Source organism: Lycorma delicatula, chromosome 12 (genome assembly GCF_047948215.1).
Source record: "Lycorma delicatula isolate Av1 chromosome 12, ASM4794821v1, whole genome shotgun sequence".
Classification (NCBI taxonomy): domain Eukaryota; kingdom Metazoa; phylum Arthropoda; class Insecta; order Hemiptera; family Fulgoridae; genus Lycorma; species Lycorma delicatula.
In genome coordinates, this window is record NC_134466.1 from 17523950 (window position 1) to 17543320 (window position 19371).

The following is a 19371-nucleotide window of genomic DNA, read 5'->3' on the forward strand; positions in this document are numbered from 1 at the left end:
ATTTAATATGTAACATACATATAAATATTGTTTTCATGGTAACTAAAAATATAAACTTATATACATTAAACAATGTTAACAATACATTAAATACAATGTTAACAATGCATATAAGAAAGAGAAAATAAGAGGCCTTTTGAATGCAATCTTACAGAGGATATTGAAAATTAGATGGTCTAATAAAAATCAAATAAAGTCTTATAACAAGTAGTAGAGGAAAGAAATTTGTAAATAAATTAACTAGCTCGGTAAACCGTATTATTAATGCATCTAGGCTTAGTTAATTTGCCAATACAGAGGCGGATAGAAAATAAAACTGCAGAGTATAACAAAGACGCTGAAATAAAGAAAATATATTTTACAATATAGTAAATATGTTGATATTAAAAGATTAACAGAGAACAAAAATAAGTAGAGAACAACATAAAAAAAAATTATACTAGATGAAATCCAACTTAAAACAATTCAGAATGGCAAAATATTTCTAAATGTCTCAACAATGTTTAGCCGTAATTTAAAAAAATTCAAGCTCAAATCTTAGGCTCATTATACAAGAATTTATAAAAATTAAAATAGAGGGTATCATACTTAAAAATTTAGAGATTTGACACTTCCTAGGTACATTAAACGCTTTTTGTATAGAGAGAATGAATTTACTATGCAGCATGCAATGAATAAAAAAGTTGTGATAATGCTGGATTCTTGTGGGAAGTACATTATCCTACTAACTGCACATGAGCGTGAAATTATCTGATGACAGTAAATTGTCAATGCACAAGCGGTCTGCAGTCATGCATGGAGAATGAAATTGGTTCATGATGAGCTGTATACAGCTTTGAAATTGTGTAGTCTGAAAAAATCTGCAATGATCGCATACAAACTAAAATGTTGCTGTATACACATACTGTGATGATCCTCTTCCACAGCTGAGCACATTTTGGTAGCTTAAACAGAAGGGCCAAATTTCAATCACAAAGTAGGGCAATGTAGGTCTCCAGTTAATTACCATTCTGAATGGGATCATTATTATAATACAGTTACCGACATTATTGGGAAGATAACCAAATAAGACTGGTGACATGTTACACGTATCTCAATAGACTTACATTTTGAAAGACAGATGCTGATATTGTTACAAGGGTCATTTAAATATAAACTGGAATTTGTTTACATAGTTTTATTGATATCTTATAAAATTTCATCAAACAAATTAATTACCTTCTAGTTTCCTTCAACAGAAATACAATTTCTCCACCAGATGGGTAGCTTCCTGATCCCCTCATCAAAAAAACAAGATGGCTGCCCCAATAACTAATTGCACACATAATGTTTGACTGTGACATCGTATTTGAATCTTTCCCCTCCTTAAGCTTCTTCAGCAAACCAAACATGAGAATATTCATAAAATGAACTGTATTTCCCCTCAATATAGACTGTATGGTGGGGGTTCAAGAGGCGTCAATGAATTTTAGGGAGTTTAATGGCAAGTCTGAACTACTGTTTGCGGCCATACATTATCGTGAAAGAGGAAGTTTCAAATTGGTTGGCGGCATAGTTTTCTGCAATAAGCAGCCCTGTCAACTGGCAGCGGTATGCTACATTTACTGTCCTTCGTTTGTGCAGGAAATCAATCAGCAGCACACCTTTTGAGTCCTAAAATACAATTGCCAGAACTTTTCCAGCTAACAAGAATTTCTTGGTGTCTCCTCCTTACTTTTCCATCCATACCATACTTCTCTTGCTTTACAGGGTATGGTGTTGGACCCATCTTTTGTCAAAGGTCACGGCATTCGTGACTTTTGTTTTCCATCGCATCATGGCCACTTTGAAATTTTTTGGCCCAATCAAACACTTCAGTTTGACAAGGTAGCATTTTCGAACTGGGCCTGGAGTAGCATCAAAATTTCAGAGGCTTTGACACCTTTGTTGGCAAGAAATTAGATTACAAGTTGTTGTGCAATGGATGATGGTACTTCCTGCTCAAACATTCTGCTGCCGATGTGGAAACACAAACTATGGACGTGGCTGGCCAGTTGCTATCCTCTACACATATCCAACTAATTATCCACAGCGCTGCAACACATTCACTGCTCTTCCTCAGTCCGTACAGCAAAATTAGTTTTTATTTGGGTGATCCTCATAACTCCTGAAGAGAAGCTGATGCGAGAACAGGTGTGCTGAGATGTAAAGTGTCTGGTAGCAAGACATGATCAGGCCTACCTGAATTCCATCTTTAGTTGTAATGAGATTTAGGTTTACACGATTCCAAAAACAGGTCGGTGACACAGTTTGGAAATTATCCTAATCTCCAATGCCACTAAAAGCCAAAGTTATTTGGTTAACCTGGCTATAAACATCTGATGACAAAACCATGAGCTGCGATCCATCTTGTGTGATGGATCCGCATGTGCCCTTGTGTGTTGCCAATGTTGTACTCCAATATTTGGCCCAACAAAACATAGAAAAGTGCTGCATCCACCAGACTAGCTCCATGAGATTTTTTTTTGTTACTTTGCCTGAAATGAGAGCAAGGAACCAGTGTTTTTGACTCCTTAGTGGCCATTATGACATTGTTTTGCGCCTCCATCTGGGTAACAGCATTTGTTTTTTAACAAAGGTGGAAGCACTTTTACTGAAAATGTGAGCAGCACAATGCAGATGAATAATATTATATTGACTAGTATTCAAACACATATACTGAAATAAATATACTTTAGGTACTAAACAGTTTTTCTTCGGGTACTAAACATTCACCAGACAACAGGTTCAGACCTTATTAAGGAGGTCTAAACCTCTACTCATTCTATTTGTAAAATTAAGGTGTGAGAAGTATCCAACAACTGAACTATACACTCTACAGCTAGACCTGCATTGGATGATATCAAATGCTGTATCTCTTTGTGGTCTAAATGTTCTGTAAATATTTAAGTGCTTACCTTTAAGTGTTATGTTAATTTAGATAAACATTGAATTAGTTTGCAGTCACTAATGCTTCATCTAAAAATAATACACGTTTCTTTTTATTGCCACTAGAAGGTGTTGATGTAGTTTTAAGAGCTCCTTTATGATACGGTGGTGGTAATTTCACGTCTGATGCAGATGATGATGCGCTCATTATGTGATATGTTTTATTATTACTACAGTCAATAATATCATTATCAATCGACATTGTTTGACTTGTGTTAGTCACAGATTCTGTCTCTGATAAATACATATTGCTTCCGTATTTATTTTCATGAACTTTTAACATGTTATTCCCCTCATCTGTATCACTTTCAATGTCATCTATTAGCCTGATATCAAACAAAACATAAGAGTTAATAAACATACCAGAAAAATGTATTAAAATAACTAATTAAAATAACAGGGTTTAACTTTCGTGGGCAATTATTATGGCAAATTGAAAACTCATATCATGAACAAAAATATACATGTAAAAACTGTTAATAGAAACCAATTATTTATTACAGCACTAAGTCCCTCTTGATGTACAAACAATTTTGCTCTGCTATAGGCACTTTTAATTTTCTATTTTATGACTGCACTTGAATTAGAATAGCTGTAATAAGAAAAGGAATTTTTTAAACTTTGTGATTCTAACATGGAGTCAAAAAAGGTACAGAATTTAAATGCAAATTGTTATTTTGGATGTTATTAGGCTGTTGATGAGTGTCTACATGTTTAAATTGTTCCCATATACTGGAAACATGAAGAAAGAACATTTTAAAAACCTTTTTAAAATAATGTTAACCTCCAAGGAACTTACGTCCCAATAGTTAGGGGTAAGACACAAACAAGTATTATTCTACTTGACGAATAATTTAACAGGTCTTACAAATTCTTTGTATGTTATGTACACATTTATTTTAAAAAGAAAATTTAGGAATTAGAGAGCAGTATGTTTATTTATAAATTCTGTTCAAAAGTAAAAAATTAAAATTTACATAAACTGATCTTTTATTTTAAAATATTATTTCATTACAATTCCATATATCATGTCTTACTACATTAATGTCTCTAACCTAAGTATATATTTTTAGGTTAAGTTACAATGAAGTATTATAAAAGAAAAGTCATACAATACTAATCTGGAAGAAATTAAGAACAGGATCTTTTGTAAAAAAAAAAAAAGTGGCTTTACTGATATAACACTATGCATTACTTATTATTTCTATTTGTAGCAATCAATAAAATAATGTTTATAGGTTAATTTGTTAATTTTATACATCAATAATATTACAAAATGTTAATTTTATAAACTAATTAAGACTTAATTTAAAACATTTGTTGAGGAGACTAACTTTAAAAATATTGTTTATTTAATAATTATACAACATATCATGTTATCCTCTTGGAAATGTGTTAGAGTACACTATTAATACACTGAAACTGGTGTTTTTTTTTTTACCGCTGGATTGCATTCTGGTAAATGTTTTGTGGTTAACCTGTAGGACTTGCATCAAAATTTCTAAACCTCTTCTATCGTCTTGAAATGGCAAAACTTACTGGGTGGGTTTAATTTTCAGAATCAGAAAACAGCTACAGATGTAATATCATGTGAATTGGTAACTCAATTATAATTAAAAAAATTTAAATAAGGAACAATGAATATGATGGACCAATGCTTATAGTTTCCTCATTAAAACTAATTATAAAATTTATAAGTGCTACTGATAATATCACAGATGGTTTTTCTGTACCATAGCACTCACTTAACGAAGTTGATAAACATAATCTATGTTTTGCATCAAATCGCACCTCAATAGATTTAAAACACAGATACAAAGAATAACACTGTATATGGGACAGCAATAATAATAACACTGCAACATTTTCAGCTTCTGTAAAGGTCTTTGCCCTTTGAAATAAAATTCATACTAACATGTTCAAGAAGAACATGTAATGACTGGAAATGTAGAGTGACATGGCAAATAATATTTGATAACAAAAGAATTTGACTCCATGTTACCAGAACAATAGTGAACATTAATAAAATTGTATACTATTTCAAATATTTTGTTTCTTTTTTAATAAAACTCTTATCTGACTATATTTCTTCTGGATTATATGATATACGAGAGCTTATCTCTAAAGTAAAGGCTGTTAACTCACTGTAAAAAAATTTATTCTGAAACTTTATACATATTTTTTATTTCTCTGAAACTACATATCTTATACTACTTCTCTACATAATCGCCACATAAATTAAGATATTTATCTTTAGCGTTACACCAGATTCAATATACCCTCATCGTATTCTTCTGCCGCCAGTCCATTTAGCCACTAATGAACAGCATTTTTAAGTTCATCGTCACTCGCTTGCCACTCAAAAATTCTTTCAATTTTACAAACAAATGGTAATCAGAATGAGTTAATTCCGGACTATATGGTGGGTGATCGTAAATTTCCCATCCAAATGTTCTCAATAAATCACATGTCGGACCCGCAACATGTAGTTGTGCATTATCGTGCAGCAGGATGATGTCGTCCATCAGCCACCCATGTCACCATTTTTGAATAGCACACTATAACTTACATAGAGTTTCACAGTTAGCTTCTGCGTTTATAGTCATTCCATGTGGTATGAAATCAATCAGCAGACTGCAAACCGATCTCAAAAGAATGGCTATCCGTTTGCATCCAAATGATTGTGGCTTGACCTTTGTTAGTCTGGTTGGTGATTGAAGATGACGCCGTTCACTTGACTGCCATTTACTCTCTGGCATGTAATATGAAATCCATGTTTTATCGCAGGTAACAATTGAATTAAGGAACTCTTATCACCTTTTTCTGTGTAGCGCATCAAAAATTCCAAAGCAGATCCCATTTGGATTTTTTTTGTGATGTTCTGTTGAAGATGTGCGGCACCCAACATGCACAAACTTTTTTTGAAGTCTAAATGGTCATGAACAATGCGACCGATAAAAGCTCTTGAAATATCAAGAAAAAGAAGGGCCATGTCAGAAATTGTTGAGTAACGATCGTTTCTGATTTCATCATGGACTTATTTCAACAAGTTCTCGGTGATTATCAAGGGCCTCCCCAAACGTTCTTCGTGCATATTAATTCTATTACTTTTAAACCTTTCACACTATTTTCAGACGTTTCATTCATTCATTACATTATCACCATATACAACAACCAACTGCCTATGAATTTCAGCCGGTATAATGTTTTGATGGTTTAAAGAACGTATGATTCCATATATTTCAGTCAGCAGCAACATAGATTTTCCTATTCATTTTATAACATAATAACTCATATGTAATCAAAGATACCAAAATGCTACAACTTACAATGTAGTATGTACATTACTAACATGGTCGTAAATGACATAGGTTCGCCAATCTAAAGGAGAGAAATTTTCCAGCAGTCTTTACTTTAGAGATATCCCTCGTATGTATAAACACAGGTCTATATTTTTATAATTTTTGTGTTTTTATAAGAGTATGCTGATTATATTATTTTAAACTAAAAATCCAATGTTCCTGAAGTCAAAGTAAGATTTCAACTGAATCGTTCTTTCATACATTTGAAATACTTGTAAAATATGTTTCTGCTAATCTTTAAAAAACAACATACTTGATCCAAACCAAAGGAACAAATACCATTTTATTCCATTATTTCAACTGCCTTCACAAGCTAACTATGAATTAGATGTTTTCATCTGACAAGTACAATAATAAACAATTATATTTAAGCTGCATCTTCATTATAAGAGAGCGTTACCTATAAAAAACATAATTATATTAATTATAATAATAGTAATACATACACAGAAGGTGAAACTGCACTTTTTAAACTTTTTACTGTAATATTACTATTATAATCTTCTGGTTGTGATATTACAGTAATTCTGCCCTTATACTGTCGATGTAATTCTTTATTCTCTTGCTGTTCTGAAGGAGATAAAGTACTATTATTCGAATTGATGGGTGACAAATTTTCATAATCAGATAAATTTTTATCTAAAAAGATAAAATAAAACATATATACACATAAATACAAACATGAACATTAAGACAGAATCCTTTAAAAATTATTTTTAATTAATAGTGTGGGGTCATACATCAAGAATCTATTAAATATGTCAACCTATAATGTATGTTTATTGTTTTCGCTAATGATTTTTATATGAAAATTATTTATATTAATTTATAAGCAATTTATTTATATTAATTATTAAGGAAGATAGAGGGATTTAAATTTAAGTCCTGAGTTTACACTATAGGCACTTTAGCCTGTAGTGTAGCCGGTCACTGGGCAATAACTTATTCTTTCAATCAGTCTCCAGCATTCCCCCTATCAGATAACAAGGACACACAGGTTCCTCTCAATGTCCTGGCATTCCTAGCATAGAAAACCTAATACTATCAGGTCTGATAATGGAGAAGAGATTAATAACAAGAAAAGGAGGTAGGGTGATACAAGGAATAGATTAGCCAAGAAGGGGATGATAATAAATAAAACTTAACAATCACCTACCAAAAAATTCTGCACTTAATTACTTCTGTTCGACTTATCTCATTTATCTCCTAAGCAAACAATGAAGTGACATTATCAGTGCCCAGAAACAAAATTACTAGAGTAAATAATTAAAAATGAACAATTAAAATTTACCTTAAAAATTTAACAAATGTAACCTGTGCAGCATGCTAAATGTGAAATAAAATAAAAAAAAAAAAAAAATACTTGTAATGCTAGGGGCAGACCAAACATATAAGTTTTGTCAGTTAACAAACACGCACCCAATGATATCATCCTGTTTCAACCCATCTGTGTATATTACTGCATCTTGGTTTGTCTTTGAGAGAAATTTGTACAGTTATTGCTGAAAGACAGTTGTTATTTTTATTATATATTGTGAGGTCATAATAAAAATTTAAAAGGTCTACTCAAAATAAAAACAATATTAAAAGTCTAACATAAAACAACAAACTTGCCATACATCAAAAGGCAAAACCATACTATAGTTTTAATCAAACATCTGAATCCAGATGCATGGCCTTAAAAAATTGATAACACATAGCTGCCTAGGATAGTCTGGATCTTAAACTTCTGATGCAATACTGCACAACAAACACAGTCCATAAGGATGTGATGTACTGTTAGCTGGCAGTTGCAGCGAGCACAAAGGGATGCATCGATCTGTTTCATGAGGTGTCCATGAGTAAGTTTAGGGTGCCCTATTCGCAAATAGCAAATAATTACTCTTCTGTCAAAGGTTATTTCTGCATGAAGATCTCCAAGGCAGCACAGTATCCCTGATGTATAGGAGTTTACTATATACTGTAGCAGTCATCACCTTGTCAGTTTCCTCGAAGAGTATGTTTAACAGAATTAATAAAATTGCCAGTATTAACATGAGTGTGAAATGCGGTGGAGGACATGTGTCTTTAGCAGCAGAATCTGTATGTTCAAAACCTGGGATTCCCAAATGTCTAGGGATCAGCAGAAACTCACTTGTGTGTTGCAGTAGTTCAACTCAGTGACTGCATTATAAATTTTGATGATGACAGAATGTCTAAGAGTGCAAATCTTCTAAAGCTTGGGGTGCACTACAAGAGTCGCTACAAATAAGGATGTGATGATATTTTGAGTTGATGATATTCAAAGCTTTATTGATGATGTACAGTTTAGCATATAGGTTCTACCATTTATAACAAAAGCACATCCAATGGTATCACTCTGCATCAACCCATTTGCATATAATACTGCATCTGGGTTTGCCTTGTAGAGAAATTGGTAAAACAATTGCTAAAAGACAATAAGAGTTGCTGATTTTTTATTATATATGGTGAGGTCATAATTAAAATCTATGGGGTTGAGTCTGTACAGAGAATATGAACAGGAGTAAATTGGGAAAATAGAAGGTGTGCCAAAATGATGGACATGAACACCCGTTAGTGCTGTAACATGGATGGTTTCATACCGTTGTAAATGAGGGTTTATAAGGACTGTTTTATAAACTGGGTGATTTGGTTGTTCTTTATCTCATAATCACTCAATAAATTTCTTCCTTTTAAACAATTTTTTAAGACTAGGAGACAGTGGGAACAGTTAAGGTGGAGGAGCTTAAATCTCAAATTTCTCAAAATATTTAGCTCTGTACAAATGCAATGTTCAATAAAAATAGAACAGTTTTCCATAATTGTCCCTAATATTCCATTTATTAATAATTTTTTTAAATGTTATAGCAATTTTTCAATTAATTGTTTGATCCTTCCAAGATAATCAGATATCAAAATGTTGTGCTCTCAAAACGTACGGCTATAACCTTTCCTGTGGCTTTTAAGTCTTCATCACAATTTGAGCACAACAGATACTTGTCGTGTTGCATTATAGTAGTGGATTTCATTTTGAACTTTCTTTTGTAAATACAGCAATTTTAAGATAGCCTAGAGATAAGGATGTGTATAACCACCGGGTTGGTCTAGTGGTGAATGCATCTTCCCAAATCAGCTGATTTGAGAAGATAGAGTTCCAGCGTTCAAATCCTAGTAAAGGCAGTTACTTTTATGCGAATTTGAGTAATGGATCGTGGATACCGGTATCCTTTGGTGATTGGGTTTCAATACATCATTGGGTTACCATACATCTCAGGAATGATCAAACAGAGATTGTACAAGACTACACTTCACTTCACTTATACATATAATCCTCATTTATCCCCTTAAGTAATACCTGACGGTAATTCTCGAAGGCTAAACATGAAAAATAAAAGAATTAAGGATGTGAAAATTCCAAACTGTTTGTCGCAAGGTACCATCAAACAATTTCAAAAATATTTTTAAATCATTTGTTTATAAAAATAAACAATGCCGCTCTTCCTACCTAAGTCACAAAATTACAGTTACATTTTCTTAGTGAAGGTAAAACAGTGGGTTAAACTGAGCATTTTCAGCTACTCCTAGTAATTGTTAGTTTATTCAACAAACGCTAAACAAATGAAAAATTCTGCAGCATTTTAAATATATTAACAAATAATTTTTACAGGCAAAGATGGTGGAAACGAACCATCAAATCTGCACAATAATGACTGTTAGTTTCATTAATCATGCTAATAACTACAAGGTCTGTAAATAAAGTAACGAGACTGGTTCAGAAAACCTTTTTATTTACAATCCAATTAATTATACATGGACTGTATCACTTTTGAGACAGTTCCCTTGGGAAGCCACACAACACTTTAATCGGTTTTCCCACTCTTCACAGCAGTGTTGGAATTCAGAAACTGAAATATCCTTTACATGGTTGGTTACATTTTTTTAATGTTTTCTACTGTTCCAAATTGATGTCCTTTGAGGTGTTTTTTTAAAGTTGGGAACAGAAAAAAGTCACAGGGACTCAAGTCGGGTGAATAAGGTGGTTGAGGAACTACAGGAATGTTTTTCCTTGCCAAAAACTCATTAACTGAGAGTGCAGTGACAAGGTGCATTGTCATGATGCAGCATCCAGTTGTCTTTGATGGCTGGTCTCACACAGGCAACTAACTCTTTTCCTCAGCATTTCAAGAACTCCTCGGTAAACATATTGATTTACAATCTATTCTGTAGGCAAAAACTCCTTATGGACAATGTCATTACTACCGAATAAACAAATTAGCACGGTTTTGATTTTTGATTTGCTCATTTTTGTTTTTTTGGGATGCGATGAGTTTGAAGTGTGCCACTCCTTGCTCTGGCATTTTGTTTCTGGGTCGTACTTAAATATCCAAGATTCACCACCAGTAATATCATTTTTTAGAAAACCACTCTTGTTTTTTCTGTTCAACAGTGAGGTTTTCTGGGACCAATTTTGCACAAACGTATTTCATGTCCATTTTGTTTGTAAAAATTTGATAGACTGTGGTACGGTTCAAATTCATTGTTCTGCAATCATTCTGACAGTTAATTTCAGCCGTACCGTAATAAGTCACTGATTCGCTCAAAATGGTTGTCGCTTTTTGACGTTAACATTCTTTCAGGGCATAGGTTGTCCACAACTGATTCCCAGCCATCTGAAAATTTTTTAAACCACCTAAAAACTTGGGCTCGTGATAGAATGTCATCTCCATACACCCTTTTCAATTTTGAAAAAGTTTCAGTAGCATTCTCACAGAGTTTAACATAAAGCTTGATTGCACAATGTTGCTCATAACAGTATCATTCATTTTTGTAATGCAAAACAAAAACTCATTTCACGAAACATTTGTTTACATCTCGTGGAGCAACAATAGACTAAAAATATTAATACCTAATATAAATCAGCTGTTCATACAACCACATACTTACTAGTAACTTTACAGTGTTACCACTTTGCTGCCAAAAAAACTAATCTCATTACTTTTATTTATAGACCTCATACACAATCCACTGTGGGCATATGTGTAGCATCTTTATACAAAACTTGTGTGTAAAATGCAAACATTGTTAAATTCTAATGAGTACAATGAATTTACAAGAATGACCATTCTATAAATTTCTGCACAATATCATAGCCCTAGAAGTGTATACTTTATATTGCCTATTAAAATTTATGATACATAAAAATATAATAAAAGCAGAATATAAAAATGCAACAATTCATATGTAATAAACTCACCGAAAGCCAATCTTTGTGTTTCATTTTCTTTACTGTTTAAACCGTATTTCTCACTATAATGTGCATCCAAAGCTTCTTCTATCTGTTTTTGAATACGGTAATAAGATTTATACCTCTGCAAAATAAAAAAATAAGACACTCCAAATTTAATTAATAATTATACTCGTACATCATACATTTAGCACCTACAGCAATTCTTTGATATTCGTGACTTTATTATTCACAATTTAAATTATTTACACTCATTAACTGTAGAGACTAAAAATAGTATATTAACATTAAACTTAATATATTATCAAACCAGGAACAGAAATGATTTTGTATAACTCTATACAATACTTTGGTTTACAAGAAAGGCTCTTATATGATTACATTGGCATTTTTAATAAATTGCTGAATCACTGAAAATCTTCCTACAAATTTATTTAAAACTGAATAAAAAATTTTCTTAAATTGAATAAAAATATCACTGTTGATGAAATTCTAAATAATACTAATTAAAGAAAGAAATTATTTAACTGTATCCTTACATGTACATAAATATGTCATCAAAATAATTTTCAATAGTACTTTCTGTAATGTGAATTATTTTGTAGTAACTTTTATATTTATTTAATATATTAACTTTTTCAAAGTTAATTTAATATATTAAATGGACTTCAATCACATCTATCTTTTAGCTTATAAATTATTTTTATATGAGGGAAGTTCAGGTCAATCCGAGACTTATTCATTTTTAATAAATGTAGAACACACTTGTGATAGTAAAAAATACTTTTATTTCACAATATAATTTCCTGCTACATTTATTCCAGCATTTCACCAGCACCTGGATACCTCTGCATAGAAAGATTTGTCATTAAGTCGAAACCAAGATAGGAAGTCAGTCCTTTTATTATAGAGTGACAGAACAGCAACATCATTGCTGTTGAAATGATGGCCTCCGAGGAACCATCTCAAAGGTCTGAACAGGTGAAAATTGCTGGAAGCGAGGTCCGGACTGTACAAAGGATTTGACAATAATTCCCCGTCAAGATCTGATAGCATGCATGTTGTGCGTGGGCTGTATATGGTTGGGCATTGTCCTCCAGAAAGAGAATGCCTTTAGTGATCGCACCAGGCCATTTTTTCTTGAGAACATTGTGCACATCTTGAAGAAATTTGCAGTAATTCTCGCTATTAACACCGGCTCCAGTAGAAAAAAATCAACGTGAATGATGCCAATTTTATCCCAAAAACCTGAGGCCATATCTTTGATGGCTTCAAACCACCTCGACTGAGATCATCAGTCACTGATATACGGCCTTCTTTAAAATGTTTGCACCACTCAAATGTTTAACTGAGACTAAGAATCTCATCATCGTACTGTGTAAGGAATTGCGAATAAATCTCACCGGGTTTTATGCCTTCATTCATGATAAATTTCATTACAACCTGCTGTTCCACATATCCATTCACTATACTGGATGTTGCTCCTGTGCTCCATGTTCTTTACAACTGACTGCTGTTGCTGTTTAATGTTGCTTCATGTCAGAGTGCCGTGCAGTAATAGCTGATACTTGCACCTTATGTGTACAACCAACAGAATGTACAGGAATCTCCATTTACACTCTCTCTCTTTTTCTGTTTAGCCTCTGGAACCACCATAATATGTTACTTCAGAGGATGATGTGTATGAATGTAAACGAAAAGTAGTCTTGTATAGTCTCAGGTTAACTGTTCCTGAGATATGTGGTTAACTGAAATGCAACCATCGAAGAACACCAGTATCTATCCACCAACTAATATTCAAATCCATATAAAAGTAACTGCCTTTACTAGGATTTGAAGTAATTTACAAATTAGTTCTAAGGTTCATACAAAAAGTTCTCTTCATACAAAAGTCCTGGATGGACGTAAACATCCCTCCTATTTATATTTTGTCTTGTAATGGCTTGATCGTTGCAATGTATTATGTACAGATTAAAATAAAAGATTTATTAATTCCAGCCTGAAGGATATATATATACTGTACATTTTTTGAGTGATCAGTCATTTGATGCTATTTTCCACTTCTTTCTGTTCCGTTCCAACTTTGTTGTCATTTATAAATTCCAATGTTTGGTTTCCTCTACACTTTTTACTCTACGTGATATCCCTTTATTAGTTAACTAATTAAATCTCAATCTAATAAAATTTAACTAAATCGATCAAATAATGTAGTTCACAAGACTTCATAAACTTTTCTCCTCTCCTATTTATTTAAGATCATTTGGAATTTTATCGATAAATTTATTTTCAATGTCTTCCTTTCCCATCATATCTTAAAGATCCTTATTTTTCCTTTCTGTTTCTTGAATTGTTCATTTTTTACTAAATCATCCAAGTATCACACTCTATAATAATATTTTTGAGAAAATCTTTAAAATTTTTAGATCTATATGTTGGCATTAAATGTGGTTAAAGGATGTAAAACTAACTTTACAATTAAGTCTTAAAAGTTCAGCTAAACAATTGTCTAATAAAATTTCTAAATTTTTCCAACAGTTTATAGTTTAATTCTAAATTTTTAGAAATAGAAGATCAGACCTCAGCCTCAGGTTGGGCTCTTACAGCCACTGGATAGAAAATAGACTCTACAATCAGAGCCAGCCCCATCAAAGCACATACATAAAACAAAGCAAAAACACAAAGAGATTCCCATCCTTTTGAAAAGAATTAAAAAGATAAGGGAAACAGATGGATGGTGATAGAGGAACAATCTATTGTCAGAGGGATTCCAAAACAAAACAAAAACTAATCCAATTACGGCTCTCTTTCAGACAGAGAGTATCTCCCCATAATCCACTGGAAGATTTGGTGACCTTTGTCCAGGATGGAAGCAACACATTACTCTTATGAAAATTGTGTTCGTCTCACGATTTATGTTTTATGGATGAACCAGAAAATAGCTGTGAATGAAAACTAACTCATTAAATGGATTTGTGTTAAAATATACTGCGCATCATTAAAGAAATCAGCCACTTTTTCCACAACATTGAGGTCTTGCTTTTGTAATACACAACTAAAATATAACCCAGCAAACAAAAAAGGACTACTATATAAAATTATTATTATTATAATAATATTTCACATCATCCTCTTATTGATTTTTAATTTTTTTTTTTAGCAATAAGAAATTGTTACCATTAAACCTGACAAGCAAAAAGGTTTCCCATCCTCAATAGCTCATTTGGGGGGAAAATAATAAACATTATCAAATAAACAAGTTACAACAGAAAAAAGATAATATAATTATTAAAGCTAATTCAGAGGTGGGTGCATTATCACCCAACCCTTTGCTAAGGATTGAAAGCTGCTGCTACTACTCTATTTTGTTTAGAGAAAAAGATATCAAATTCATAAAATGATACGGTTAAACGCTAAAAAATTTATATAAATCAAATTTTTTGGGGTGAAACCTAATTTAATAAAAACATTTTTTTAATTAAAATTTTTTTTACTATTTCTTGTTTCATTTACATGATTAATTTTCCACGTATGCTTAAAACTTGTACAAATATAAAAATGTTGTATCATTCAAAAAAACGCCATCCTGATAGGGATGCATAAATACACACTTCTATAAAATTACTTTTTTGTTCTAAAAAATAATTTGTCATCAAAATAAAAATCATGCTATTAAAAATTATCATCATGCTATTCTGTCCTACTCAACCATAGTCAATGAAGTACCATATTGTACTCAAGGATGGTATGAGCAAGCAGATGTTTTTTTTTTCATCAATCACAAGTGCAGGGATGAATTATTTCAAACCCAAAAGTAGAATTTTTTTATATAATGGTCTCTAAAATCCAAATAAATGAAACCCTGTAAGCAGGGAAGATGATGAACCTCCTCTTTATAGTAGTACTATATCTGGATTTCCTCAAGAATCATTAAAGGCTGAGCACTCTTTTATACTTCCTGAAGGTCCAATGAAAACTACCATAAGAAACAAGAGAAAAAGGGTGCTAATATTTTTTCTGATAACACCCATCTGCACATGTTGCTTGCACAATATCGGTCATCCTTTAACTGAAATGAAAATTTTCCTTCATTCGCTATGTAGTTGAACCTTCCACCTTCAAACTATCTATCACCTCTTCAGTCCTCTAAGTGAGAGTTTTTGTGTGGAAAAAGGTACGGCAGTAATGAGGATGTAAGACTTTTCAGGAATGTATATGCACGCACACTCAAAAGCTTCCAGACTGCAGGTATGTATGCGCGCATAATAAACCAGGGGGATTACAATAAAAAGTAGTACTTTCAGTTTTGTAACAGGATGACAGTTTTTGTTCTATTTACCTATTGTAATTCATATTAACTCGATAAAGCAATACCTAGTTGCAGAAAAAAGTGATTTTAATAAACAACATATTACATAAAATAACAGTTGTAAAATTAGATAAATAAATTACCTTAGCAGTTATTTTCATATGATGTTTTAAAGTACTCATTTTAGTGCTGAATGTTTTTCTGGGCAGTGAAGTCCATTCTGGGTCCACACCAAGATCTCTTAATCTTCTATCAAGAATACTTTGCAAATCTTTACGAAGACTATAAAATATTTCAGGATTTGATGCCAACAATTTCTCTACACTACGAATAAAAAATAAAAAACTGACATCAAATAAAATGATTTAACTTAAGTTACAAACTTAGTCTTCTTTAATTCACCAACCAGTAAGAGCAATATTAATATAAAGCTTACGTAACATTAATGAGATGTACTAAGTGGAGTTATGAGGTTTGTTCTGCCCTATTTCTCCCTTTCTGTAGAATTCCTTTTGAAGAGATTTATTTGCTACAGTTGAACACTGACTCCAACAAATCCCTTCCCTTATATTTTTTTTGGTTTTGATATGTCTTTTCCCTTTCACTTTTGTACAATCATTAAACTGTTTTACAATGCTCTATGTCTGCTTTCTAAAACAAAATCGGTTTTAACTTTCAGCTTTTAAGTAAATATATGTTATATGTAGCTCAAATGCAAAATATCAGTGTAACTACAGAGACTGAGGTTACGTAGACTTTTTTTAAACCAGATATGTTAAAATAAATAACCATTAGTGAAACTAACAAGTGCAGGTGGTCAGCTTACATCGGAGTTTATCAATGCCTTATTGTAGGGTGATAGGAGGGGTTCTCTACTTTTAAGTAAAAAATGGCAGTTTCCAATTTGGGGACAAGTTGAAAGTTTATAAATAGATTGAGAGTTAACAATAGATAACATAACTGAGAACTATTACAAATATTATATAATAAAATATTTGTGTTAACGTACAGGTGGCCAGGAAGTCACCATATCTCCTAAAGTTAGAAATAAACATTTGTAATGAGTTATAAATGAAAAATTTGATATAATAATGAATTATTTTATTTACTCACTTGATACATATTAATTTTAATGGTCCAGTGAGTCTATATGTTCGCCTCATGTTGCACGCACAATTCTGTACGTTGCCACGTCCTCTGTGACATGCAACTGAGCACTTCTGGTGTTACTTTACATAAGGCATCCCTCATACACAGCATCACGCAATTCTTCATTGTGGTGTAGCCACAATGCAACATGCAAATACGTGCGCCCTGATAATTCCCCATAATGAATTGCCTGGGTTTGGTGGGGTCAGGACTTTGTGGTGGCCATGATAACGGAGCTGGTGACGCTGGAGTACCATGGCCAATCCAACATCCTGGAAATTTTTCATTCAGAAACGCATGGACTGATAGAGCAAAATGTGCAGGAACTCCATCCTGCTGCAACCATACTCGTTCCAAAAGACTCTCCTCTTGAAGCTGTGATATTAACCACGGCTCAAACATCTCTAAATAAATTTGTGCATTCACTGGCCCATCAAAGAGAAAAGGACCAAACAAATGACAATCTGTCATTCCAGCCCATATCATGACATGCAGTGGATTTCTTTCCAACTCTGTCGTGTAATAACGATTTTCTTTCTCCCAAAATAACATATTTCTAGCATGCAAACTGCGACAGATTGCACATTTGTCAGTAAAAAGCACCTTTCCATGGAGCTCTGCAGCAGGGAATTTTTCTAATAAAGCCAGGCAGGATGCAGCGCTACGTTCCATGTTTGCATCTGACAGTTCATTAATTAACATTGGAAAATGGCCTAACTTTTAAGTCCTTTTTCATATGGTCTTGCATTGTCATCATGTGGTATACGAAGTTCAGCTCACTGTTTTTGAGTTGATTTCATTGGGGATTGTTCAATCAAGACTGCAACAACAGCACATGTTCCTAACTGCGTTAACTTTCATTCACTCCATGACCTATCTTTAACATTCCCTAATTCAAACGCACATTTTTCCCAAGCAACATTGTTGCTTGGGAAAAAATTGTTGCTTTTCATGGTGGCAGATTATGAAAGCACTGCTGAAACATACCACTAATTAGCTTTACTGTTTGATTTGTATGTAATTTGTTCACGAACTCAAACACTTGTGTTTAACCGCTCCTTGATGCTGTACCTACTCCTGTTAGCCATTTTACCACAACTGTCTTTTATTCAAGAGTATGTGACGTAAAAAACTGTTGCCAACTGACCCCAACAAAAATATCGTACATTCTAAACATATATCCTAACTCATATTTTTCATTAATTTTAGGCGCAGGGTGACTTCCTGGCCATACTGTATATATAAGATAACAATAAAAAATTTGAAGAAAAAAAGACACGGAGACTTGAAGCATTCATCAATTGGCTGCTGCTACTGCTTTATTGATAAATAAGCTACTTAAACCACCAAAAAAAAAAAAAAAAAAAAAAATTAAATGTTATTACTTGGAAATCTGGCTGAATTGGAAGTTGCCATTTTGTACTTAAAGTAAGGACCTCTCCTCCCACAAAAGAGCATTGATAAACCCCATTGTAGCTGACCACCTGCCCTTATACATAAGATTTTTAATTAAAATTTTTTTTACTTGTGTAAATATATTAAAAACTTGTTTATGTTGTTTATATTTATAAATTTCTTCAAATTTAAAAAATACTTTTTGTAAATAGATTATTTTAATAATCATCTAAACCTAATCAATGTATATATTTTAAAATAAGTAAACAACCTAGTAAATAAGTTTATAGCACAAAAATGTTTTAACCATTAATTCATGAATAATGGCAAGACCTAGTTTAAAATTTTTTTTGTATGCTGTCTTAAAATGTTAAATTATTATTTAGAATTCTACAAGAATAGTTCTCAGTGATTGTACATGATAAGACATTCTGGATAATATTTACTTGCTCATAACGTCTTATATAGGATATTTTGAAAAGTTTAATAACAAGAATATTACCTAGGCATTGATAGCGCTGTTTCTGGACTTGAAGGGTCTTCTAATACCTTCCTATCATAGACATCTTCATCATCACCATTATCACTATAATCATCAGTACCAGATTCTTCAACAGAGGAAGCATCTGGTTCAGGTTCAGTCACAGTAACTGTAATGAAATAATTTGAGTCCAATAATGATTTAGTTTCATATTTAAGTACTGTGATACTGGTAAATATAAATGTGTGTATATCCATAAAATAAGGTGTCCTGTCAATAGTTGTTCAGAACATCCAGATTTTATAATGTCTTCACATTTCATAATATTACTGAATTAAATCAGCTTATTCAGAACATATGATCTAACTCATTCCTGATTATTCAAAAATAACTTTGTAACTAAGCCTCTTTTTTTTCAAAAGAAACAGATTTAAATTTTCTTTTCAGATCAATATTTAAAAAGCGA

The 19371-nt window shown here is 32.4% G+C and overlaps 1 protein-coding gene across 5 annotated transcripts in view; it reads right to left on the bottom strand.

The window, feature by feature from the left end:
• The window catches only part of LOC142332971 (uncharacterized), an 84430-nt gene that overhangs the window by 7423 nt on the left and 57636 nt on the right, over window positions 1-19371 (bottom strand). For all 5 annotated transcript variants that reach the window (XR_012758462.1, XR_012758461.1, XR_012758463.1 and 2 more), the window contains exons 10-14: window positions 18927-19074; window positions 16024-16204; window positions 11584-11698; window positions 6776-6968; window positions 2937-3293 (exon numbers count right to left, since the gene is read on the bottom strand). Coding sequence is in view for 2 of the 5 variants with exons in the window: in XM_075379718.1 (XP_075235833.1) it covers window positions 2972-3293; window positions 6776-6968; window positions 11584-11698; window positions 16024-16204; window positions 18927-19074 (959 nt within the window). In the remaining 3 variants the exon portion in view is untranslated. The remainder of the gene's footprint in view (window positions 1-2936; window positions 3294-6775; window positions 6969-11583; window positions 11699-16023; window positions 16205-18926; window positions 19075-19371) is intronic.